Source organism: Entelurus aequoreus, linkage group LG25, assembly GCF_033978785.1.
Source record: "Entelurus aequoreus isolate RoL-2023_Sb linkage group LG25, RoL_Eaeq_v1.1, whole genome shotgun sequence".
NCBI lineage: Eukaryota > Metazoa > Chordata > Actinopteri > Syngnathiformes > Syngnathidae > Entelurus > Entelurus aequoreus.
In genome coordinates, this window is record NC_084755.1 from 18,677,402 (window position 1) to 18,703,561 (window position 26,160).

Here is a 26,160-nt window from a genome sequence, read left to right on the forward strand (position 1 = left end):
GTTCATTGGATTCCACACTCTCTCCTTTTTCTATTGTAGATCACGGATTTGTATTTTAAACCACCTCGGATACTATATCCTCTTGAAAATGAGAGTCGAGAACGCAAAATGGACATTCACAGTGACTTTTATCTCCACGACAATACATCGACGAAGAACTTTAGCTACTGAGCTAACGTGATAGCATCGGGCTTAACTGCAGATAGAAACAAAACAAATAAGTCCCTGACTGGAAGGATAGACGGAAGATCAACAATACTACCAAACTCTGGACATGTAAATAAACGGTTAATGCTTTCCAGCTTGGCGAAGCTTAATAATGCTGTTGCTAACGACGCCATTGAAGCTAACTTAGCTACGGAACCTCGACAGAGCTATGCTAAAAACATTAGCTCTGCACCTACGCCAGCTCTCATCTGCTCATCACGACCCGTGCTCACCTGCGTTCCAGCGATTGACGGTACGACGAAGGACTTCACCCGATCACCGATGCGGTTGGCGGCCCGGAGACGGAGGAAGTTAAGGTGAGGTCGTTCGGCTAGCGCGTCTGCTATCCTCAAAGTGCTCCTGGTTGTGTTGCTGTAGTCCGCCGCTAATACACCGATCACACCTACAGCTTTCTTCTTTGCAGTCTCCATTGTTCATTAAACAATTTGCAAAAGATTCACCATCACAGATGTCCAGAATACTGTGGAATTTTGAAATGAAAACAGAGCTTTTTGTATTGGATTCAATGGGCTCCGAATACTTCCGCTTCCACTGTTGACGTCACGCGCAAACGTCATCATATCGAAACGTTTTCAGCCGGAAGTTTGCCGGGAAATTTAAAATGGTACTTTATAAGTTAACCCGGCCATATTGGCATGTGTTGCAATGTTAAGATTTCATCATTGATATATAAACTATCAGACTGCGTGGTCGGTAGTAGTGGGTTTCAGTAGGCCTTTAAGACTGAATCATAAGCGCCTCTGCTGGCTGCAGCCAAGTAGTGCACTCCTTTTGGCCTCAATCGCTTCAACGCATAATCAACTTTCATGCAGGTCCATCCCAACTGTCATTATACGTAAATGTTCATTATATGAGTCAATTATCTCAACCTGTCAACGGGTTACATTAGGGGGACATTGAAAAACATGAAGCATAGTGCTTTAAGAGTCAAGTGATATTCAATAGTTTGGTTTTCAGATATATACCTGTGGGATCCCGCCATTATTGGCATGGTGCACTATAATAATGTCACACTCTTTCAGTAAGTGCCAAACAATGTCTCAGGTCTGACCTTTAATTGCTGTCATTAAACAAACTGGGTCCCACACATAACGAGCATTGAGTTTCGTCGCTGAGACGCTGGCAGAATGCCAAAAAAGTGCTTTACAAATAACTGGGAGCAATAATTAACTACAGATTTACATCGTGGAATTTCGCTTTCAGCCGACCCTCCTGCTGCAGCTGCTGGAGGCAACGCAGGAATGAGAGTGTTGTTGCACGAACAATAGGTTACCGAGGCAAATGTGCCTTTCGCTTAACTATGTGCTTAAGAGGTGACGTGAGGGCAGCGCGGCTCAATGCCAACTGTACATGCTAACTACAAGAAAGGAGTGTAAACCATTTGAAACCACACATTTGCAGTGCTGGCGAAGACTGATGTTTGAAAGGTTAATTGGAGGCTGCGGAATTTATTTGGAGAAAGGTGTCTGCTCAACATTGAAGGAAGTCATTATAACATCAACGCAAATATTTGTGCAGGTAACAGTTGGAACTGAGCACCATTAATGTATCGCTTAAACACTGGGACTCCTACAGGGCTCCTTTTTTTCCCATTCATTTGATTAATACAACTCTAGTATTAATGCAACATAAGGTTAATATGCAAAGTTAATCAATTGTATTATTAGGTTTTTTTGGGATTTAACCTCTATTAGAGACAACTGTATTACTGTATTTTCCGGACCATAGGGCGCACAGGATTATAAGGCGCACTGCCGATGAATGGTCTATTTTCGATATTTTGTCATATATAAGGAACACCGGATTATAGGGCGTTAAAGAGGTCATATTATTTTTTATTTTTTCTAAATGTAAAACACTTCCTTGTGGTCTACATAACATGTAATGGTGGTTCTTTGGTCAAAATGTTGCATAGATTGTTTTACAGATCATCTTCAAGCCGCTTTCTGACAGTCGCTTCCGGATGCGGCGTTTTGTGGGTGCTCTTATTATCTTATCTCACCTTCGACATCTTCTCTCCGTCATCTTTGTTGTAGCGGTGTAGCGTGCAAGGACGGGAGTGGAAGAAGTGTCAAAAGATGGAGCTAACTGTTTTAATGACATTCAGACTTTACTTAAATCAATAACGGAGCATCATCTCCTCATCCGCCGGAAATGTGTCCCGTGAAAAACCGTCTGACCGAAACTCTTTAATAACTAAAGTTCCTTGGGTGAATAATATACACTCACTACACCGGTATGTTTTAGCGCTTTCATGGCAGATATAAGTAAGAACTTTACACTACTTTATATTAGAAATGGCAACAGCGGAGGATGAATGTCACATAACAAGAAGATAGAGAAAAAGAAGAAGCTTATCGACTACGGTGTCGGCACGGACTACAAAGGCGGAAGCGCACAATTTTTCAGGACTTATGCAGATCCCAAATACAGATCAGCAGGTACCAGAAGGTAAGAAAAGTTGCTTTTGCATAATATTGCGAAACAAAACGCCAGATAATATGTCTTACCTTATACACACACCATAATAATACTCGTATGTTGAAGCACAGTACAATTCTTCAAGCGGTGCGGCTTCATAGCTTACCAAAGTCATACTAAAACATTTTGATAGATTTTTGAGCGTGTAATGTTCTATATTTTCAGTGGAACATATAAAATGTTGTTGTTCACTTGAGTCATATTGCAATCTACACCTATCTTTTGTGTGTGACCGCCATTTTTTTGCAGTCTACAGGTATCTCTTATGTTTGACTGCTATCTACTGGTCAAACTTCATTTGCCATATAAAATAGTTTCGAGGTCGGTAAGCAAAAAGAGAATTATTCCGTACATTAGGCGCACCGGGTTATGAGGTGCACTGTTGAGTTTTGAGGGGGGAAAAAAAGATTTTAAGTGCGCCTTATAGTCCGGAAAATACGGTACTTTATACAAATACAGTACATTGGCAGCTGACTTTTTGTAAGACCCACTTTTCGTATGATTTGATTTGAAGAAAGCAGTTCACCAGAATATTGTCCCGGTTTTTTATACTGTATACTGTCTTGGTTATCATACAGCCAAAGTATACTGTACTTGTGTAGCCTAAAAATAGAATCCCACACGTTTGTGACTCAAGTCTATTTACTTTATTTTATTGAGTATGACTACAAAATGACCCACCCTACGGAACGAAAACCAAAATATGCAGATCAGGAATATTCAACTAATTTGCTTTGGGGGCCGTCACTATAAGTCAAAATTTGCATATTCCTGAAAACCATTTATTTGATTTGTCGGAGTTAATACATTTTTGAGGGGAGTGAGGAGGAGGAAATAACTTTGTCCATACAACAGGAGTTCTTAACCTTTTAAACTCAGCCCACATCTTTTTCAGTACGGAGGAGCCCGATGTCACTCAAATATTAACACTGAATTAGTAAACTTTCATTATCCATTAATCATACATAACCTACTTACAGTATAACAGGTCTACACTTGTCAAATGATATAAAACCAATGTGTTAATCATAAAGATTATTATAAACCAGCACATATAACAACATGCTGAACAAGGCTTAGGTCGGGCTGATTATAAAATCAATACTTATCTCATATACAGTACTGCAAAAGAAGGGAGTCATAAAAAACGGATTAAAAATTAATTTACATGCAATTATGCAGCGTTAAATTAAATAAATTCAAACAAAATGAATAATAAATATTCATCACTCAGTCAACTGACTGATGCAATACTGCTCCAAGTGGTGGAAAAGTGTTTTACATCTGGTTATCGCTGGGGCTCATAGAGACCACAGATGAAAACAGATATGTTTTGGTGGCCCTCTGGGTTGTTTGGGCCACGGCTGTATAGTTAAGGAACACTGATCTATATTACAGCGCTCTAGTGTATGAATTTGCTGCAAAAATGTTAGTCTCTCCAAAGAACTTGCGGGCCGGTTTGGTGTCATACCTGGGCCAGTTGAATAGATAGCCTTGATGTAGCCTATATACTGTAAACAAAAAAAAACTGAAGTTGTTGCAGCTGCTACTTTTCCTAATTTATGTTCACTCTGGCAAGTGTTGAACTGGTACTGACTGCAGCCTGATAAGCACAGCTCACTGCGTCAGTGAGTCTTCGGGTGATTAATGTAACGTTGATTATTAATAATAATAAACAAGTCTCAAATACATACATGAAATCTCTAAATCTCTGAAGATTGGGGCAGCAATTTGTCTTGGACCAAGCTTTTTATAACTGCAGAAATAAACTTTTAAGCAGCGGTCCACCCATTCATACTGCTGCCTGTGGAGCATGCGCGATAAATATGTATTACGTAAGAATGGACAACTGTGTGTGTTACCATAAGGATGCGACGGTAGCTGTCCCGGTCGATCCCCCATAGCTTCAGATCCGTCTTGGCCTTCACCGTGGCAGCTCTGGGAGTCCCGTAGATAAGGGCCAGCTCACCGAAACTCCCGCCTTCTCCAATATTGGTTACCCATTCTCCATTCACATACACCTAGGGAGACGGCAAGGAAAATGCAGAGCATTGGTCAAAACTGTTGATTTGTCTCTAAAGCCTTATTTCCATCAAGTGGTACGGTTTGGACCAAAATTATCCCAATCGGAACATCCCACTTTTCAGTACCAGTTTGTAGGACTACCATCATTGTTGGCAGTGGTAGAGCTAAGCACACTAAAAGCTATCCACGGATTTGTCCATTATACTGTGTTCCAGTTGAATTCCAAATTAATTGCTGTCTCGCTTATATGGTAAGTCACACTATTTTTGTAGCTGAAAGTTCTGCATCAAAATGCCAAGATTAATATTTACCCAACTGTCCTGTGGCAAATGTGGCTTTTCACATTCCGTTACAACAGCCAAATTCGGTTGTTGGGGGACTATCGGTTTAGATTATTGGTGTAGTTTTTCGGAATTCTTGTGTTTTTGTAGCGCTTCCAACATTCTTATGCACTTTAAGTCATCCTCTTTAGACTCTTCTTCTTTCCGGGCAATGTGATATGCTCCCGTTTGGCGTCCCCTAAGCATTTGATCCCTGCTAATCCATCAGATGAGATACTCTAAAAGGCTTTCTATCCCTCTTGTCAAGCCATCAATGCCTTTTATTTAGCTTTTCTTCTCTTGTTAGGGCCATCCCTTTGATTAAGGGGAGAAGGAGCTACTTTTCGATGTAAAATACATTGATTGTAACGTACAACGACATGAACTGCACTATCCTGTTGACTTAATCACACAAAGGGGCGCAATAGAGGTGAGGTTATTCATTTAGTGCCTATTGTTGCAGGCGATCATTCAAGGCTCAGTCGACCACAGTAGACTCATCTGTCACAATAACCTGGGAAGGCTTTTCAAAAGATGATTATGTTAGCAGGGAAAATAAAACACATTTGTGAAAGTGCTATGTCAGCGCACACAGAAAGTAGGGTTTTACTGTCCTGGCCTGCAGTAAGGTGAATTAAAATGATCTCAATCAGCAATAAAGTCACTCGACATAAAATAATCTGTAAATTGAGTTATTTGATATTTCATAATGTGTGTTGTGGCATTTGTTAAATCCTGTTGTGTTAAAAGTAATGTTGGTTATTTTACTTACTTCCATTTATTTTCCTTTAAAAACAATTATCCCTTTGTATTCCCAAATACCCTACAGTATGAATAGGAAAAGAACTGGATGGAAAAAGCATGCCCTTGCAAAATAATTGCTTGTGTAGGTACAAATGTGTTTAAAGGCCTACTGAAAGCCACTACTACCGACCACGCAGTCTGATAGTTTATATATCAATGACGAAATCTTAACATTGCAACACATGCCAATACGGCCGGGTTAACTTATAAAGTGCAATTTTAAATCTCCCGCTAAACTTCCGGTTGGAAACGTCCATGTATGATGACGTATGCGCGTGACGTCACGACGGCAACGGAAGTATTCGTACCCAATGTGTCACCATACAAACTGCTCTGTTTTCATCGAACAATTCCACAGTATTCTGGACATCTGTGTTTGTGAATCTTTTGCAATTTGTTTAATGGACAATGGAGACTGCAAATAAGAAAGTTGTAGGTGCGATCGGTGTATTAGCGGCGGACTACAGCAACACAATCAGGAGGTTGTGTTGTGTTTGAGCTGGATAGCAGACGCGCTACCGTGAGTACAGCTTTGGCTTCCAAACATTTGATCGCTTGCCCGTACGTGCGTGTCGCTATGTGCATGTCACGTACGTAACTTTGGGGAAATATATGTTTCTTGCCGACTCTGATGGCGGCCGGGGTGTCGTCGAAAGCTACAACGCCCGCCGCCGCTCCGTAGTTAGCTTCAATTGTTAAGCTTCGCCAAGCTGGAAATTATTAACCGTGTATTTACATGTTCATGGTTTAATAGTATTGTTGATCTTCTGTCTATCCTTCCAGTCGGGGTTTTTTTTATTTTGTTTCTATCTGCATTTGAGCCTGATGCTATCACGTTGGCTCCGTAGCTAAGTTAGCTTCAATTGTTAAGCTTCGCCAAGCTGGAAATTATCAACCGTGTATTTAATAATAATAATAATAATAACTGGGATTTATATAGCGCTTTTCTAAGTACCCAAAGTCGCTTTACATGTTAAAAACCCATCATTCATTCACACCTGGTGGTGGTAAGCTACTTTCGTAGCCACCGCTGCCCTGGGGTAGACTGACGGAAGCGTGGCTGCCAATTTGCACCTACGGCCCCTCCGACCACCACCTATCATTCATTCAACATTCATTCACCGGTGAGCGGCACCGGGGGGCAAGGGTGAAGTGTCCTGCCCAAGGACACAACGGCATGGTAAGAGGCGGAGAGCGAACCTGCGACCCTCAGGTTTCTGACACGGGCGCTCTACCCACTACACCATGCCGCCCAATTTACATGTTCATGGTTTAATAGTATTGTTGATCTTCTGTCTATCCTTCCAGTCAGGGTTTTTTAAAATTTTGTTTCTATCTGCATTTGAGCCCGATGTTATCACGTTAGCTCCGTAGCTAAAGTGCGTCAGCGATGTATTGTCGTGGAGGTAAAAGTCACTGTGAATGTCCATTTCGCGTTCTCGACTCTCATTTTCAAGAGGATATAGTATCCGAGGTGGTTTAAAATACAAATCCGTGATCCACAATAGAAAAAGGAGAGTGTGTGGAATCCAATGAGACCTTGTACCTAAGTTACGGTCAGAGCGAAAAAAGATACACCCTGCACTGCCTCTCTAGTCCTTCACTCTAACGTTCCTCATCCACAAATATTTCATCCTCGCTCAAATGAATGGGGTAATCGTCGCTTTCTCTGTCCGAATCTCTCTCGCTCCATTGTAAACAACAGGGAATTGTGAGGAATCCTTCCTCCTGTGACGTCACGCTACTTCCGGTATAGGCAAGGCTTTTTTTTATCAGCGACCAAAAGTTGCGAACTTTATCGTCGTTGTTCTATACTAAATCCTTTCAGCAAAAATATGGCACTATCGCGAAATGATCAAGTATGACACATAGAATGGATCTGCTATCCCCGTTTAAATAAAAAAAATTCATTTCAGTAGGCCTTTAAACAAACTATTTTAAATTCCATGAACTACGCGCATAGCTGTGGACACGGTAAAATATGTAAAAAGGAAAACAAATCCCCTTTACATTAGGCAACGTTTGCTGACTAGTGGTTGTACAATGTCACATCTTTGTGCTCTTTGTGTTTGTGCATCTCTCAGGTGGTCCAATGATGTGGCTTTGCGCAGCAAACCTTGCCAATCGGCTTCTCTCCAACTATGAAAGCGCCCTGTACTGTAAGCTGATAAGGTCACTTCATGTTTGACTCCATCGTCTACTGCTTTATCTCTCCACGTAATTCTACTGTTAGACGCGCAAAGACAAAAGGTGTTCTCAGTTTGTCTGCTTGGCCATGCGCACCCTCTGCAGTAAGACGCTCAGATTGGCATCAGAGTGGAACTGATCTCGGAAAGAGAACAAAAACGGAGGCCACCGAATACAACCTGTCCATTGTTATAGGGGAACATTGTTTCAACATGATTGGTGAAGGCTGTAGTTTCCCTCTGAAAACCTTCTAAGGACATCTCTTCAGAAAACCTTCAGGTTCCAAAATCCCCCTATGCTGTGCTTAAACTCCCTTTAATTACGAAAATGAGGGCATTAGTGTTACTTGAAGGCCACTTACATCCACTTCACCTTGGTCAATCACATAGAAGTTGTCCCCTTCATCACCTGGAGGGCAGAGAGAAAAAAAAGAGAAACAAAAGGCGAACAAGACATTAGATTAAAATAATGTATAACATGGGACAGACTTTGATTGATTGATTGAGACTTTTATTAGTAGGTTGCACAGTGAAGTACATATTCTGTACAATTGACCACTAAATGGTAACACCCGAATAAGTTTTTCAACTTGTTTAAGTCGGGGTCCACTTAAATTGATTCATGATACAGATATATACCATCAGATATATACTATCATCATAATACAGTCATCACACAAGATAATCACATTGAATTATTTACATTATTTACAATCCGGGGTGTGGAGGGGGGGGTTAGGTTTGGTTGTTATCATCAGTCATCAACAATTGAGAACAGAGAAATGGATATTGGAACAGTGTAGGTCTGACTTGGTAGGATATGTACAGCAAGTAGTGAGAGAGAGAGAGAGAGAGAGAGAGAGAGAGAGAGAGAGAGAGAGAGAGAGAGAGAGAGAGAGAGAGAGAGAGAGAGAGAGAGAGAGAGAGAGAGAGAGAGAGAGAGAGAGAGAGAGATCAGAAGGCATAATAAAAAAGTATCTGCATTTGATTGTTTACATTTGATTATTAACAATCCGGGGAGGGTGTTAGTTTAGGGTTGTAGCTGAACTTTTATTGTGGTTTTGAAGAAGGATAGAGATGCCCTTTTTTTAATACTTTTGGGAGCGCATTCCACATTGATGTGGCATAGAAAGAGAATGAGTTAAAGGCCTACTGAAAGCCACTACTACCGACCACGCAGTCTGATAGTTTATATATCAATGATGAAATCTTAACATTGCAACACATGCCAATACGGCCGGGTTAACTTATGAAGTGCAATTTTAAACTTCCCAGGAAACTTCCGCTTGAAAACGTCGCGGTATGATGACGTATGCGCGTGACGTCACGAGGTCAAGGGAAGTGTTTGGACCCAATTCAAATACCTCTGTTTTCTTCGACAAAATTCCACAGTATTCTGGACATCTGTGTTGGTGAATCTTTTGCAATTTGTTTAATGGACAATGGAGACTGCAAATAAGAAAGTTGTAGGTGCGATCGGTGGAGCGGCGGACTACAGCAACACCAACACCAGGAGGTTGTGTTGTGTTTTGAGCAGGATAGCAGACGCACTACAGTGAGTAAGCCCGCCGCCGCATCTAAGTTAGCTTCTGTTTTTTTAGCTTCGCCAAGCTGAATATTATTAATCGTGTATTTACATGTTCATGGTTTAATAGTATTTTTGATCTTCTGTCTATCTATCCAGTCAGGGTTTTTTTTAATTTAGTTTCTATCTGCATTTGAGACTGCTATGCTATCACGTTGGCTACGTAGCTAGGTTAACTTCTATTTTTTAGCTTCGAAAAGCTGAATATTATTAATCGTGTATTTACATGTTCATGGTTTAATAGTATTTTTGATCTTCTGTCTATCCATCCAGTCAGGGTTTTTTTAAAATTTAGTTTCTATCTGCATTTGAGACTGCTATGCTATCACGTTGGCTACGTTGCTAGGTTAGCTTCTATTTTTTTAGCTTCGCAAAGCTGAATATTATTAATCGTGTATTTACATGTTCAGTCACTGTGAATGTCCATTTCGCGTTCTCGACTCTCATTTTCAAGAGGATATAGTATCCGAGGTGGTTTAAAATACAAATCTGTGATCCACAATAGAAAAAGGAGAGAGTGTGGAATCCAATGAGCCAGCTTGTACCTAAGTTACGGTCAGAGCGAAAAAAGATACGTCCATCACTGCCTCTCAAGTCCTTCACTGTAACGTTCCTCATCTACGAATCTTTCATCCTCGCTCAAATTAATGGGGTAATCGTCACTTTCTCGGTCCGAATCTCTCTCGCTCCATTGTAAACAATGGGGAATTGTGAGGAATACTAGCTCCTGTGACGTCACGCTACTTCCGGTACAGGCAAGGCTTTTTTTTCAGCGAGCAAAAGTTGCGAACTTTATCGTCGATTTTCTCTACTAAATCTTTTCAGCAAAAATATGGCAATATCGCGAAATGATCAAGTATGACACATAGAATGGATCTGCTATTCCCGTTTAAATAAAAAAAATTCATTTCAGTAGGCCTTTAAGACCTTTGTTAGATCGGAATCTGGGTTTAACGTGGTTAGTGGAGCTCCCCCTAGTGTTGTGGTTATGGCGGTCATTTACGTTAAGGAAGTAGTTTGACATGTACTTCGGTATCAGGGAGGTGTAGTGGATTTTATAGACTAGGCTCAGTGCAAGTTGTTTTACTCTGTCCTCCACCCTGAGCCAGCCCACTTTGGAGAAGTGGGTAGGAGTGAGGTGGGATCTGGGGTGGAGGTCTAGAAGTAATCCGACTAGCTTGTTCTGTGATGTTTGGAGTTTAGATTTAAGGGTTTTGGAGGTGCTAGGGTACCAGGAAGTGCATGCGTAATCGAAAAAGGGTTGAACGAGAGTTCCCGCCAGAATCCTCATGGTGCTTTTGTTGACCAGAGAGGAGATTCTACAGAGAAATCTCGTTCGTTGGTTGACCTTTTTGATTACCTTGGTTGCCATTTTATCACAGGAAAGATTAGCCTCTAGAATGGAACCTAGGTAGGTGACCTCATCTTTCCTAGTGATAACAATGTCACCCACTTTTATAGTGACCTGACTAAGGGGCAGTTGGTATTGTAGTGGTTCACATAACAGAGTTTTGTGCAGTTTGTGTGGAATGAATTCACAGTGCCCCAAGTTAATATGAAAAATCTGACAAGTGGGACTAATCAGACAATTGTATTAATCATATCGGGCACGATTACATGGACTTTAGAAATGTTGATCAAATACAAGTTTTTCAGAATACGTACGTATGGAGTGACATACAAAACATTCAGTCCTTCCCTAGTTGATCATGCTGATGCCTTCAGTCTTAGCAAAAGCTGTCTTAATTGTCCTGCCTGCAATGCAGGCTACATGCTACTGTTTCCCTTTGTTTATACTTTGAGGCATAAGGATGGTTGTTTTTTATACGACAAATCCTTGATCTTGGCAATATTGATCACTTCCGTTTTCTATAACTTTTACACATACACAGATGTATAAAACAGTAACAATTATGCACACGCAAGTAAATCTGAGTACTGAGTTTGACTTTATTTGGAACATGCATGCATACAACATGATACATCACAATTTCCAGTTTCTCTATTCAACATGTTCGAAAAGGAGTAGCAAGAAGCAAAGCTTATTTAATCCTACCCCTTTTCCTTTACATAGAAGTTGCTAACACTTGTGTTCACTTCCTCATCTCAATTTATGCACAATTAATATACTCCAAATGTAATAACATTCAAAATAAATCAATAATATTTAGTGAGGTAATTTATATTTCATATATTAAGATGAATACGATTAACTACAAAATGAGTTGAGTTGAGTTTGAGTTTATTTCGAACATGCAAGTATACAACATGATACATCACAATTTCCAGTTTCTCTTTTCAACATGTTCGAAAAGGAGTAGGAAGAAGCAGAGCTTATTTAATCCTACCCCTTTTCTTTTACATAACAGTTGCTAAAACTTTTGTTCACTTCCTGTTCTCAATTTATTAACAATATACTCCATAAGTAATCACAATAAAAATAAATAAAATAATAATAATTGGTGAAGTAAGTTATATTTCATATGATGAGATAAGTAAGAATATTTTGAGAATGAAAGAATGGATGGATGAAATGAAATGAAATGATGGAATTGATTCAGAATATTTATCATGGTTCTTATGCTTTGTATTTTGTAAACATTTTAAGTTTGAAGAGTTTCTTGAATTAGATAATATTGTACATTGTTTGATTTCTTTGCTTAGTCCATTCCATAATTGAATTCCACATGCTGATACACTAAAGGTCTTAAGTGTTGTACGTGCATGCATGCGTTTTAAATGAAAAAATGTTAGCATTGGGGTGATAGTTTAGTTAGATAGTGACGTTTAAATGTCTTCTTCAGATTTTTTATAATCGGGTAACAGCCACATGCACATGGTAGTGGCAAGGTATGCAAATTACACTGTGTTGACAATGTTGACAATGTTGTCATCTGAATCTTTTTTTGTTCTTATAGTGGGACCTCTCTGTGTTGTTGCCATGAACAGAACATTGGGGGTCGGATATAGATGGACATGGTATGAAAATATACCGGGACCTCAACTTACCTTGACTTATGAGTAATTTGAGACACAAACTGTCTCTCGCTCTCTCTTAAGTTGCAAGCATACCTTGAGCTATGAGCATTTCCACTGCTGGTTGAAGTAATATTTGTAACAGGTTTGTGCCATTTGAGCAATAAAGAGTTAATATATTGTTACACATTTGTGTTCTAATTTGATTTACACAAGAAACAAAACTGTTTAAGCAATAAAGAGCTCATATATTGTTACATATTTGTGTTTCTGCTTTGTTTAGATGGTTGAAGTGCACGTTTGAGCGCCGCTCAAAGATCGACATCCTGCCCTCTAACCATCGGATCTACAAACCCCGTTTCTATATGAGTTGGGAAATTGTGTTAGATGTAAATATAAACGGAATACAATGATTTGCAAATCCTTTTCAACCCATATTCAATTGAATGCACTACAAAGACAAGATATTTGATGTTCAAACTCATAAACTTTTTTTTTTTTTGCAAATAATTAACTTAGAATTTCATGGCTGCAACACGTGCCAAAGTAGTTGGGAAAGGGCATGTTCACCACTGTGTTACATGGCCTTTCCTTTTAACAACACTCAGTAAACGTTTGGGAACTGAGGAGACACATTTTTTAAGCTTCTCAGGTGGAATTATTTCCCATTCTTGCTTGATGTACAGCTTAAGTTGTTCAACAGTCCGGGGGTCTCCGTTGTGGTATTTTAGGCTTCGTAATGCGCCACACATTTTCAATGGGAGACAGGTCTGGACTACAGGCAGGCCAGTCTAGTACCCGCACTCTTTTACTATGAAGCCACGTTGATGTAACACCTGGCTTGGCATTGTCTTGCTGAAATAAGCAGGGGCGTCCATGGTAACGTTGCTTGGATGGCAACATATGTTGCTCCAAAACCTGTATGTACCTTCCAGCATTAATGGCGCCTTCACAGATGTGTAAGTTACCCATGCCTTGGGCACTAATACACCCCCATACCATCACAGATGCTGGCTTTTCAACTTTGCGCCTATAACAATCCGGATGGTTCTTTTCCTCTTTGGTCCGGAGGACACGACGTCCACAGTTTCCAAAAACAATTTGAAATGTGGACTCGTCAGATCACAGAACACTTTTCCACTTTATATCAGTCCATCTTGGATGAGCTCAGGCCCAGCGAAGCCGACGGTGTTTCTGGGTGTTGTTGATAAACGTTTTTTGCCTTGCATAGGAGAGTTTTAACTTGCACTTACAGATGTAGCGACCAACTGTAGTTACTGACAGTGGGTTTCTGAAGTGTTCCTGAGCCCACGTGGTGATATCCTTTACACACTGATGTCGCTTGTTGATGCAGTACAGCCTGAGGGATCCAAGGTCACAGGCTTAGCTGCTTACGTGCAGTGATTTCTCCAGATTCTCTGAACCTTTTGATGATATTACGGACCGTAGATGGTGAAATCCCTAAATTCCTTGCAATAGCTGGTTGAGAAAGGTTTTTCTTAAACTGTTCAAAAATTTGCTCACGCATTTGTTGACAAAGTGGTGACCTTCGCCCCATCCTTGTTTGTGAATGACTGAGCATTTCATGGAATCTACTTTTATACCCAATCATGGCACCCACCTGTTCCCAATTTGCCTGTTCACCTGTGGGATGTTCCAAATAAGTGTTTGATGAGCATTCCTCAACTTTATCAGTATTTATTGCCACCTTTCCCAACTTCTTTGTCACGTGTTGCTGGCATCAAATTCTAAAGTTAATGATTATTTGCAACAAAAAAAAATGTTTATCAGTTTAAACATCAAATATGTTGTCTTTGTAGCATATTCAACTGAATATGGGTTGAAAATGATTTGCAAATCATTGTATTCCGTTTATATTTACATCTAACACAATTTCCCAACTCATATGGAAACGGGGTTTGTAATAAAGTTAGTGCAAAAGAGGAAATGCGGACTATTAAATTAGAGAAACACACCATTAAAAATATGTCCTACCTGTTAACAGTTAGCAGACAAATCAAGCCCTGCCATAGTGTCAGTCAGCCTCACACAAGCTGCAGCTATCCACCGTGGCATGCTGCCACATGCACCCAAACGACAAACATTTATCCATAAAAATATTGAGCTGCTGTGGAAGCTGTGTTTTGACGTGTTTCAATTTTTTCTGTTTAGTCCTGACTCAACAAACTGGATGGTCAAGCTCGAAACATGTTTGCTTCCTTGTCGGACTAATTTGTCGGAGACAGTCAAATGGGTAATACCAGTAAGACTCGAGTTTGTTGAAGGAATACTTCGTGTGTCGATGACAAAAGCATTCCTTGCTTTTCTAATCAACGCAAAGCGATCCATGGGAACTGATTAGCTGATGATCCCTAAAAGCATTTTGTCTGGAGATAAGCATGAAAAATGCCTTTCCTTTAATTATGCTATCAGTTACATAGGGCTCAGGGGAAATGATCAGAAAAGACAGACTGCCACATATATGAACACTGTGAAGCTGCACCTTGCCTTGCATCCAATACAACAATACATACTCAAGTGGGTAATAACACATAAGCATGCGTGACACAAGTATACATATGTATGCATGTGTTGGTACTAAAAAGAGGGTGATTATATGCCTTTGTGTGTGTATATATGCATGGTTGTGGCCGTGTTCACCTGAGGAGTTGAAAGGCTCCTTGCACTCGGTGTGTAAAGTTCACAGGAGTTCACACGGCTAATTAATACTGAGTGGAGGGTGCTCGTTCATCATACAGCTCTATTTGTTAGACAAAAACGCTCCTTGTCTCTCTGATGGCCCGTCCTGGTGGAGACCCCCAGACTCGCATACACATGCACACACACACACACACACGACCTGCTGCAACCTGGCCCCCTCCCAATTCTCTCTTTCTTTCATCTGGTGTATCTCTCTTCCCTCTCACTCTGTCTTTCTTTTCTTCTGCTCTTCCTGTCTTTTATCACTTTGGGTCTCTTTCTCATGCCTTTGAGTTTAGGCAAACATTTGAACACAATTTGTGGACACACACACACACACACACACACACGTGCACGTGCACATTCAGGCCTGGTACAATCAGTCTAAAAGTCATTCATACTACCGGTATTTAACTTCCCAGTAAAAATGTTAAGTATTTGCTATATTTTGGCCTTCACACTACCCAAAAAAATACGCTGGAATTCACACTCCAGTAAATGCTTCCTTTGTTTAAATATGACTTGAGCTAAAGTCAATAACTTCTAGCCCGTGTCTAAATAGAGTTATATGGACCAGTAGTAGCGTGGATGGGCTCTTAAAGTTGTACGGTAGTCAAGGCATGAGCAATGACGTCAGGTCAATGTACACCGCATACCTTAAGTCTACAGTGTATATAACAATGGCTCCTCTGGAACAGAGGGGGGCCCTGCAAACCGGCCAGACTCATTATCTCCAAATTTGGACTCTGTCTCTGAGATGCTGTGGGGAGTGCTTGCGCATGTGTGTGGTTTCCCTCACTTTGGAAACTGGGCTGCATGGCAGTTTTCCAACACAATAACTAGCCCAAACACACCTCCAAGATGACAAGCGCCTTGCTGAGGAAGCTGAAAGGGAGGGCGTGGCCTCCAGACCTAAGTTCAATCAAGCACCGGTGGAGCATCCTCTAGCAGATAGAAGGTGGATAGGAACGCATCAATCAGTAGGGGGTGTCCAAAAGAATTAGATTTTCGAATTAATTGCGATTCTTATTTGTAGTGATTCTTAATCGATTAAAAGAAAGTAAAATATATACACTACCGTTCAAAAGTTTGTGGTCACATTGAAATGTCCTTATTTTTGAAGGAAAAGCACTGTACTTTTCAATGAAGATAACTTTAAACTATTCTTAACTTTAAAGAAATATAATGTGGTAAATGACTATTCTAGCTGCAAATGTCTGGTTTTTGGTGCAATATCTACATAGGTGTATAGAGGCCCATTTCCAGCAAATATCACTCCAGTGTTCTAATGGTACAATGTGTTTGCTCATTGGCTCAGAAGGCTAATTGATGATTAGAAAACCCTTGTGCAATCATGTTCACACATCTGAAAACAGTTTAGCTCGTTACAGAAGCTACAAAACTGACCTTCCTTTGAGCAGATTGAGTTTCTGGAGCATCACATTTGTGGGGTCAATTGAACGCTCAAAATGGCCAGAAAAAGAGAACTTTTATCTGAAACTCGACAGTCTATTCTTGTTCTTAGAAATGAAGGCTATTCCACAAAATTGTTTGGGTGACCCCAAACTTTTGAACGGTAGTGTATATTGTAATCTGTCTTGTCCAGCCACTGGATGCACATATTTGCTGTACACGGGGGACGGCGTGGCGAAGTTGGTAGAGTGGCCGTGCCAGCAATCGGAGGGTTGCTGGTTACTGGGGTTCAATCCCCACCTTCTACCATCCTAGTCACGTCCGTTGTGTCCTTGGGCAAGACACTTCACCCTTGCTCCTGATGGCTGCTGGTTAGCGCCTTGCATGGCAGCTCCCGCCATCAGTGTGTGAATGTGTGTGTGAATGTGTGTGTGAATGGGTGAATGTGGAAATACTGTCAAAAGCGCTTTGAGTACCTTGAAGGTAGAAAAGCGCTATACAAGTATAACCCATTTATCATAATTTTACAGATTTACTTTTAGAAAAGAGATGTGTTGGATACTTCTCTTGTTACCTGAGCAAAGTTGACTTTTTTTTAAATGTGTGGGTATATTTTTATTAACAAAAACAGTTTTCTTGTAAGTGATATAAAAACTTATCAGAGCTGTTTATCTATTTGTGTGTAGGAATGTCGATAACCATAAAACTGGCACCTTTAGTCATTAAAAAAAGTGTTGATTTTGAATCAAGAATCGATTTGAATCGAAAATCGATTCTGAATTGAATCGATACTCTAAAAGTATCGAATCGAATCAAATCGTGTGGTGCCCTATGATTCACAGCTCTATCAACCAGTGATATCATCGTGGAGGAATGGAAGAGGATTCCAGCAACAACCTGTGCAACGCTAGGGCCTCATTTACAAATCTGTGCGTGGAACTGAACGTAAAACATTGAGTAAGCACAAAACTCACAATGTTCGCACGCACAAAAAAAACAGATTTATTAAACCATGCTGCTCACACTTGTACACACTTTTCTCATTATAAATCACCTGTGCAGTAAAATGTGCTCAGAAGAGTTCCTCACCGGTGCCCTCATACTACTCCTCTGACAATCATCCATAAATATGATGATGAGTTGAAGAATTACGTGTTGGAAGGAAGTCCGAGACGGCGACTCCAAAAAAAAAAGGCAATTATTTTTAGATTGACGCTCATAACGTCGAGCAAAGTAACAAAATATTTTCGGAGGGCGAAGTGTCGTCATTTCTAATAAATATAACTGGAATTTGAATGTCAATATTTGACCAGTCATAGTCTAAGCTTCCCCGTGACTGAGAACTGTTGCTGAGATGAAGAAAAAAAATCTAGTTTTAGCTTTCTGTTTGCCAAGTCCTAAATAATTATAGTATTTATTCTTTATTTTGTGAAATAATTAAAGCAGACATTCTGTTTCATGACACAAGTAGTAATCCTGGGCAATATTTAAAGTAAATTTTAAAAACTAAACGCTAGCCTTTAAATAGATCCCCCTTTTAGACCAGTTGATCTGCCGTCTCTTTTCTGCTCTGCCCCCCTCTCCTGTGTGGAGAGGTTCTTAGGTGACCACAGATGACGCGCTAGCTGTTCAAAGTAGGGACCACTCAAGATGATCCCCTGCTGGCCCCACTATGGACTGGACTCTCACACTATTAACTAGATCCACTCGACGTCCATTGCACCGGGCGCCCGAGGTGGTGGGGGTGGGGTGTGGGGGACCTTGGAGGGGACCACATCTGCGGTTCCCTCCAAGGTTTCTCATTGTATCCCATTGGGTTGAGTTGTTTCTTGCCCTGATGTGGGGATCTGAGGATGTCGTTGTGGCTTGTGCAGCCCTTTGAGACACTTGTGATTTAGGGCTATATAAATAAACTTGATTGATTGATGAACTATAGTAGGTAATTGGCACACATGCTAGATAATTTCAATATATTATTCACACAATAAATCTTTTTTTTCCATAGTTTATACCATATACAAATATTTGAGTGCTAATAATAATATATTTTTGATATATGCTGCGTGAGATCCAAACATTTGAACTCCAATTTGTGTTATGAACTCCTAAAGTCTAAAAAATTTATCGAAAAGTTAAATGTAATAATTTCCTAAATTCATAAAAAAAATGTTTATCTAACTAAATATTGTGCTGCAATTCATATTTTTTGGTCTTTAGTCCAAAAAATATATATATTCACTGTATGGCCACACACAAAGTAAAAGACGCACCGCACCCCCTGACCTATTTTTTCATAGTTATAATTGAACAAAAAATGATCAAAATAAGCAATACTTCAATGACCCACCACATTATAACTACATGTTATAACTACATTAATACAGCTCAATATTTTGATATCCAAGCTTTAAAAATATATATATATACAATGCATCCAGAATTAGAAGAATGTTTACACATCGTAAAATATGAATGTTATGTACTTTCTGATGCATACACTACCGTTCAAAAGTTTGGGGTCACCCAAACAATTTTGTGGAATAGCCTTCATTTCTAAGAACAAGAATAGACTGTCACGTTTCAGATGAAAGTTCTCTTTTTCTGGCCATTTTGAGCGTTTAATTGACCCCACAAATGTGATGCTCCAGAAACTCAATCTGCTCAAAGGAAGGTCAGTTTTGTAGCTTCTGTAACGAGCTAAACAGTTTTCAGATGTGTGAACATGATTGCACAAGGGTTTTCTAATCATCAATTAGCCTTCTGAGCCAATGAGCAAACACATTGTACCATTAGAACACTGGAGTGATAGTTGCTGGAAATGGGCCTCTATACACCTATGTAGATATTGCACCAAAAACCAGACATTTGCAGCTAGAATAGTCATTTACCACATTAGCAATGTATAGAGTGTACTTCTTTAAAGTTAAGACTAGTTTAAAGTTATCTTCATAGAAGAATAAGGACATTTTAATGTGACCCCAAACTTTTGAACGGTAGTGTATGTTTTTTCATGTGAGTATGAGCTTTATTTCGTGGTCACACCATCCCGTATTTGAAAAACTTTGCGTGAGCTCTGAGCATGGTTGAAAGGGTGGGTATAAATACGCAACCTTTTTCGCATTAAATTGCTATTCTTGCAGTATGCAGCATTTTGGGTTCTTAGAAAACATATTTGTTAAGTTTCTTTCTGTCTTGTCTTGCTGGCCTGCACACCACTAATGTTGGCAATGGTGTGGTTGTTACACAGTTGAAAGTGATATATTATTGTATGAATGCAGATTGAAACTGGCTTGTACATACCTTGCTGGATCACTGTTTCCCCAGCGATGTGGGTGACGGGGAACATGGCATCAAATATGTCGCTGAATGAGACAGAAAGGAGAACACAGTCAATATGACAAGAACACACAGTGGGCACCCACACAGCAGCGGAATGAGGGTGAAAAGCCATAATCACTGTGTTAACTCTGTCATCTTGAGGCCATTATTCTCTGACTATCACACAGCATAGCCAAAGAGACCGGAAAAAAGCCTGGAACTCTCCATGACCCTGGTGCATGCACACATGAACTTACACACAACACATTTGAGCAAAATAAAAAAAAACACAGAAAGAAGAGTGGTCACAAAAGTTCCTATGGTCATAATACTTTAGTAACAATTAACACTCATCCAGCACTGGAACTGAGCTGGTTTAACACTCCAATTATTTTCAGATTTTAGGATGTCAAGTAGGCCTAAACCTGACTCCTGTGTAGTTACGGCGCGCGATCAAACTTTTTTTTTTTTTATCTCAGAGGGGCTGAGAAAACAAACCAAATGGCAGCTTTGCAAAAGCACTTAATATCCGTTTCAGCCCGGCAGCGAAAGCACTTGTTAACCTTGTTCCTAATCGGGCCTGTTAAAATGCATGAAGCCTCCGCGGATTTGAGTTCCATTGCTAAGGATGTGTCGGGGCAAGAGAAGGCTCAGTATTCTTCCTTTCCTCTGCTCTCTTGCCTTGGGGATATATTCATCTACCTAATCAGGGCGCATACCACATATACAAAAAATATCTTTAAAAAAAACAATATAAAGCTGGTCAGGCAAACCTGCTGAGTGAATCTGGAGCAGGTTTGAGCATGTTGTCGAATTAGTGTATCATTGAAAGTGTATTGGAGCCAGTCTATGTCTGAGAATATATCGCTTAAGAAAGCACATGTAGGTTTGTGCAAAGTGATGTGTGGGTGTTGAATATGTCTGACTGCACACTCTACCTAGACTAGCCAAAAACACCGCGCTGCATAATGCAGACAGAAAAAATATTGCTTGATGTGACCTTAACTCTGTAAAATTGCAAAAAAAAAGATAAGTACTAAGTTTTGAGCCATCCATTCACTCATTTTCCATCCATATATCCATTTTGTCCCTCTCAGGGTTGCGGGGGTGGCTGGAGCTTTTCCCAGCTGCATTCGGGCGAAGGCGGTGTACACCCTGGACAAGTTGCCACCTCATGGCAGGGCCAACACAGATAGACAGACAACATTCACACTCACATTCCCACACTAGGGCCATTTTAGTGTTGCCAATCAACCTATCTCCAGGTGCATGTCTTTGGAAGTGAGAGGAAGCCGGAGTACCCGGAGAACATGCAAACTCCACACAGAAAGACCCCGAGCCCGGGGATTGAACCCAGGACCTTCTTATTGTGAGGCACATGCACTAACTAACCTCTGTCCCACCGTGCTGCCCACCCATTTTCAATCCCACTTATTCTTTTTTTTTTACCTTTTGGCACATTTTTACAACAAACACGAGTATGGTGGAGCCTTTGTTCTCATACACCCTACTCTTTAGTGTTTTTTAAAGAAAATGAATGCCGAAATATTTCCGCCAAACTAACAAGTCTGTTTACCTATGTATCATTTCGTGGAAGCAAGAGTCCAAACAAATAATCTCATTGTTAAGTGTCTCAGTCTGTACTTTTTTCTTTACACATCTGCTCGTAGCAAAATAAAAAGGTGGCGTCGCTTCGCCAGCATGAGTAAAAGTGAAGTTAAATGTTCATTTATTCATTTTCTTCATCATTACAGTAAACCCTTGTTTATTGCTGTAAATTGTTTCTGTGCCTTAATTTGGTAATTTAATCTCTGTTAAATATAGGAATTATTAATCATTAAAAGAATATTTTCAAAGCTAGAGAATGAAAAAAAACATGTTTAGTACCTTCTAAATACGGGTTTTAAGTTTACTAGTGCTCTTTAGCTATGAAATTACACCCATTTAGTCACCTTTACAATCGATTAATCCAATATAGCAATGCTGCCTGAGGCTGAGCCAATCAGTGCCTCAACAATGTGCTCTGATTGGCTTGGTCTCATCTAGTAGCCAATACTACTGTTATATTAATATTATTTAGCCTTTTTTTAGGCTTTAAAACGTACAAAAGTTTGAAGCAGATGTGGTGAGGGACAACTATAAGACGTATTTTGCACTGTTTTCTGCATGTACAACTATAATTAATAACTGATATTTAAAGTGTATGGTTTTTAATATTTTTGGGTGTCTGGACATGGATTGTAATGATTTGCATTATTTCCTATGAGGAAAATTGATTCGGTTTTCAAACTAGTGTGTCCTTGTCTGACCTTCTGGAATGGATTACTAACAAAAACCAAAGTACCACTGTAAAGGTCATCAATGTGAACAGCAGCGGAAACACACCCCAGCACCGGCTCCCCCCAATGTTCACATTGATGACCCATGACTGCCGCGCCAGGTCCACTACTAACCACATTGTGAAGTATGCGGACGACACAACAGTAGTGGGCCTAATCCGTTACAACAACGACATGGACTACAGGGAGAAGGTGAAACATCTGGTTGACTGGTGCAGAACCAACAAACTGGTCCTGAATCTCGACAAGACAGAGGAGATCATCGTCGACTTTAGGAGGCACCAGTCCAGCCACACTCCACTCTTCATCAACGACACAGCAGTGGAGATAGTAAGCAGCACCAAGTTCCTGGGGGTGCAGATAACTGACAATATGACCTGGTCCCTACACACCGGGGCTCTTGTAAAAAGAGTTCAGCAGCGCATGCACTTTTTGCGTCGGATGAAAAGAGCACAGCTCCCTCTCCCCATTCTCACCACATTCTACAGAGGCACTATAGAGAGCCTACTGACCAACTGCATCTCTGTCTGGACTGGAGCCTGCAGTGCCTCAGACTAGAAGTCTCTGCAGAGAGTGGTGAGGACGGCGGAAAAGATCATCAGGACTCCTCTTTCTCCTATCCAGGAAATCGCAAAAAGCCGCTGCCTGACCAGGGCTCAGAAAATCTGTAGAGACTCCTCCCGCCCCCGCCAAGGACTGTTTTCACTGCTGGACTCCGTAACAGAACCTCCAGGTTCTGTAACAGCCTCTTCCCTCAGGCCGTAAGACTCTTGAACGCATCATAATAATACCCTCAATTCCCCCCAAAAACGGATTAACTCGCTGAAATATGAAGACAATATAACATACATCCATAAACATGGATGCATATTAGAGATGCGCTGATAGGCAATTATTTCATCCGCAACCGCATCACAAAAGTCGTCATCCACCCGCCATCCACCCGAACTAACATTTTATCAAAACCACAACCACCCGCCACCCACCCGTTGTTATATATCTAATATAGACGATGCAAGGCATTCCTGTTAAAGAAAGGAGACTGATCCAATGCAGCAGAGACATTCAATGCGTGCCACGCATTAATAACTCTTGGCCACGCAGTAGAGGCTATTATTTATCATTATTATAATATTATTGTCATTTCCATTAAGAAAGTGTTGACTATTATAATTTTTTTCCCTGGTCTTTAGTATTCCCTTTTTTAGTTTGTCGCTTACCACGTTTGCAGCTGGCGTTGCCATCTTTTTATTTTTTTCTTCTTCTCCTGTTGTGTTGTGTTGTGGTGTGCTGTGTCACGCCAAATTTCTTCCCCCTACAAAAACATCCCCCCCCCCATTTACTTCCGTGGTCATGTTTCCTCTTACGTCATTGACAGCGATCGATAGCACTTCGGCTTTGACTGCCCGTCGCTGGAAGGATACTTCGTCTTTGACAGCTGCTGGAATCTGAAGAAATCGATTATTGTTTTTTTTGTACAGGCGCGAAACAGGACAGTCGCGTGCGGGTTAAGGACCCCCGGACACTTTGTGACTTTATTGGACGCAGCCCCGGAAGTAAATGGGGGGAAGGTTTTTGTAGGGAGGAAGAAATTTGGCGTGACAGCTGCAGCAGTGCCTGATGAATAATTGCCTGTTTCAAAGAGTGCTGCTCGTTTTTCATATGTGGGTAACAACATTTAACTATGTATTTTTTTTTTTCTGAATTGGTTCAACCGCCACCCGCCCGAATCTATTTAAAATGTATTTTTTTCGTCATGCATCCGCCCGACCCGCGGATTATCCGCGGAGTCCACGGTTGTGTCCGCAAACCGCGCATCTCTAATGCATATGCAAAAGTGCAATATATATATCTGTAAAGTTGTCTATTTATTTATATCTGCACCTTATTGCTCTTTTATCCTGCACTACAACAAGCTAATGCAACAAAATGTTGTTCTTATTTGTACTGTAAAGTTAAAATTTGAATGACAATAAAAGGAAGTCTAAGTCTGCAGTCTAAATGAAGACATTCCCTTAAATCTCGTTAAAACCAGATATTGGGTTCGGTTGGTCAGAGAAACATCTGCAGGAGCTCACTCTTTACACATGTGACCACCTCTGCTCAGTCAGCTTGTGGTCATGGATAGCTAACAGTGTGTGGTGAATCAAAATAACTTCCTTGGCAAGGCATTTGACAGGCAGTGATCAGTTCAAATGAGGTGAATAAAATGAGCAGTCGCTTCTCGGTGGCGCGATGCTGTGTGGTGAAGATGAATTATGTAGCTAATAGGTTGTTCAAGACTGAGCCTCATCATCCGTCACGGGGAGAGGATCAAAAGCAAGTGAACCTGCGCTTAAGGTAATTATCCTTGACCACTTGGCCTCTCTCCATCCTCTCTGTCAATGCATCGCTGAGCACAACAAAGACAAACTTACACAGGTAATTACTTCCCCACATCTTCACCTGTCTCTTTTTCCCTTTTTTCTTCGACTGCAACTTCCCCCGAGTCTGTTCTCAATCACAATTTTTCTTCCTCTCCCCTCCGTTACCCCTTTCTGCCTTCTAATTTTCTCCCTGACCCACCTATCCCTCCCCATCTTTAGGATCTATCGCCCCCTTCCCTGCCTGCCCCAGATGGAATGATTCAGCTTGTGTTTTCCGCTATCTGTAGTCCACTGACCTCGCGGAAAGGTAGGGCAGCCCTTTAACAATGGATGTGCTGTTCTGACAGAGCGCAGACAGAACGGCATCGAGATCACTGCAGACAGGGGCTATGAAGTTCACCTCCTCGCAAGAGGAGGGGGGAGACATGCATACATTTAGCTTTTATAGTTTTAAAACTGGCATTGTTCTGCTTCCATCATGTTGCTCTACAAAAAGAGTCTTTGTACAGACATTACATAAACGCTGCATATGTGTGTTCATACCACAGGAAACCAACAACTTTGGAATAATGGTACTTCTGTTCAAATATTCAAAGGATGCTAAGTCAGAGAAGCATCAGTTTCCAGCAACGACGCCAAAAGATGCCGTCAGGGGAGGCTTATATTAAAATTGATAGGTGGGAAAGAAGACACCTCTGCGAAACGCCCTGCATTGTACATTGTTAAATAAACAGAAAACAAAGTTACTTTTGTATGCGAGTCATATGAAACAGTGAGTTTGACTTTAACAGTGGACATCTTCAATGTCATTTATGTTGTCCGAAATAATGAAGATATTTATATGACTTACGATAAAAAAAAGTATTTACTCAAATATAAAACAACCCTTCATTTTCAAGACCATTAAAGACCATTATAGGCAACTATTGTTATTATAAATTGATGGCCTTTTTGAGCAGGTTGACAGTTGTTTGCTGACTTTGCTTCATTGACCATTATTATCTTATAATTAGCATCATAACTCCTACGTTGTTTGCTAACTGAGGTCAGTTTTACCACGTCACTAGTATGCGTGAGTGACAGGATGAAAAGCTCAGCCTGATTTGGGGAGAAGTCATTTGACGCCACCAGTTGGTTTGGATTTATAACTAAAAAGATCCTGAACATAAGACAACATGATCACCTAAACTTTGTCAACGTAGCATTTACATAACAGCCTCCAATGACTTTCTGGGTTTTGTGAGTTTTTTATTCTCAGGAGCAATAGCAATAGCCATGAATGTTAATTATATGCTGAAATGACAGATTCCGTAAAAATCTATGGTGCTGTTTATGCTTTTTCTGCGACTAAGCTGTACAGTACATGCCAAGCACCTCTAATTTCCCCCTATTTTGTGTTTTGAGTTATCCTGCCAATTT

At 40.5% G+C, this 26,160-nt stretch overlaps 1 protein-coding gene across 5 annotated transcripts in view; it reads right to left on the reverse strand.

Moving 5' to 3' along the window:
- Positions 1-26,160, reverse strand: part of prkar1b (protein kinase, cAMP-dependent, regulatory, type I, beta) — a 130,192-nt gene that overhangs the window by 53,405 nt on the left and 50,627 nt on the right. For all 5 annotated transcript variants that reach the window (XM_062037226.1, XM_062037229.1, XM_062037225.1 and 2 more), the window contains 3 exons: positions 20,019-20,080; positions 8,407-8,453; positions 4,572-4,730 (listed from right to left, as the gene is read on the reverse strand). In XM_062037226.1, the coding sequence (XP_061893210.1) occupies positions 4,572-4,730; positions 8,407-8,453; positions 20,019-20,080 (268 nt within the window). The remainder of the gene's footprint in view (positions 1-4,571; positions 4,731-8,406; positions 8,454-20,018; positions 20,081-26,160) is intronic.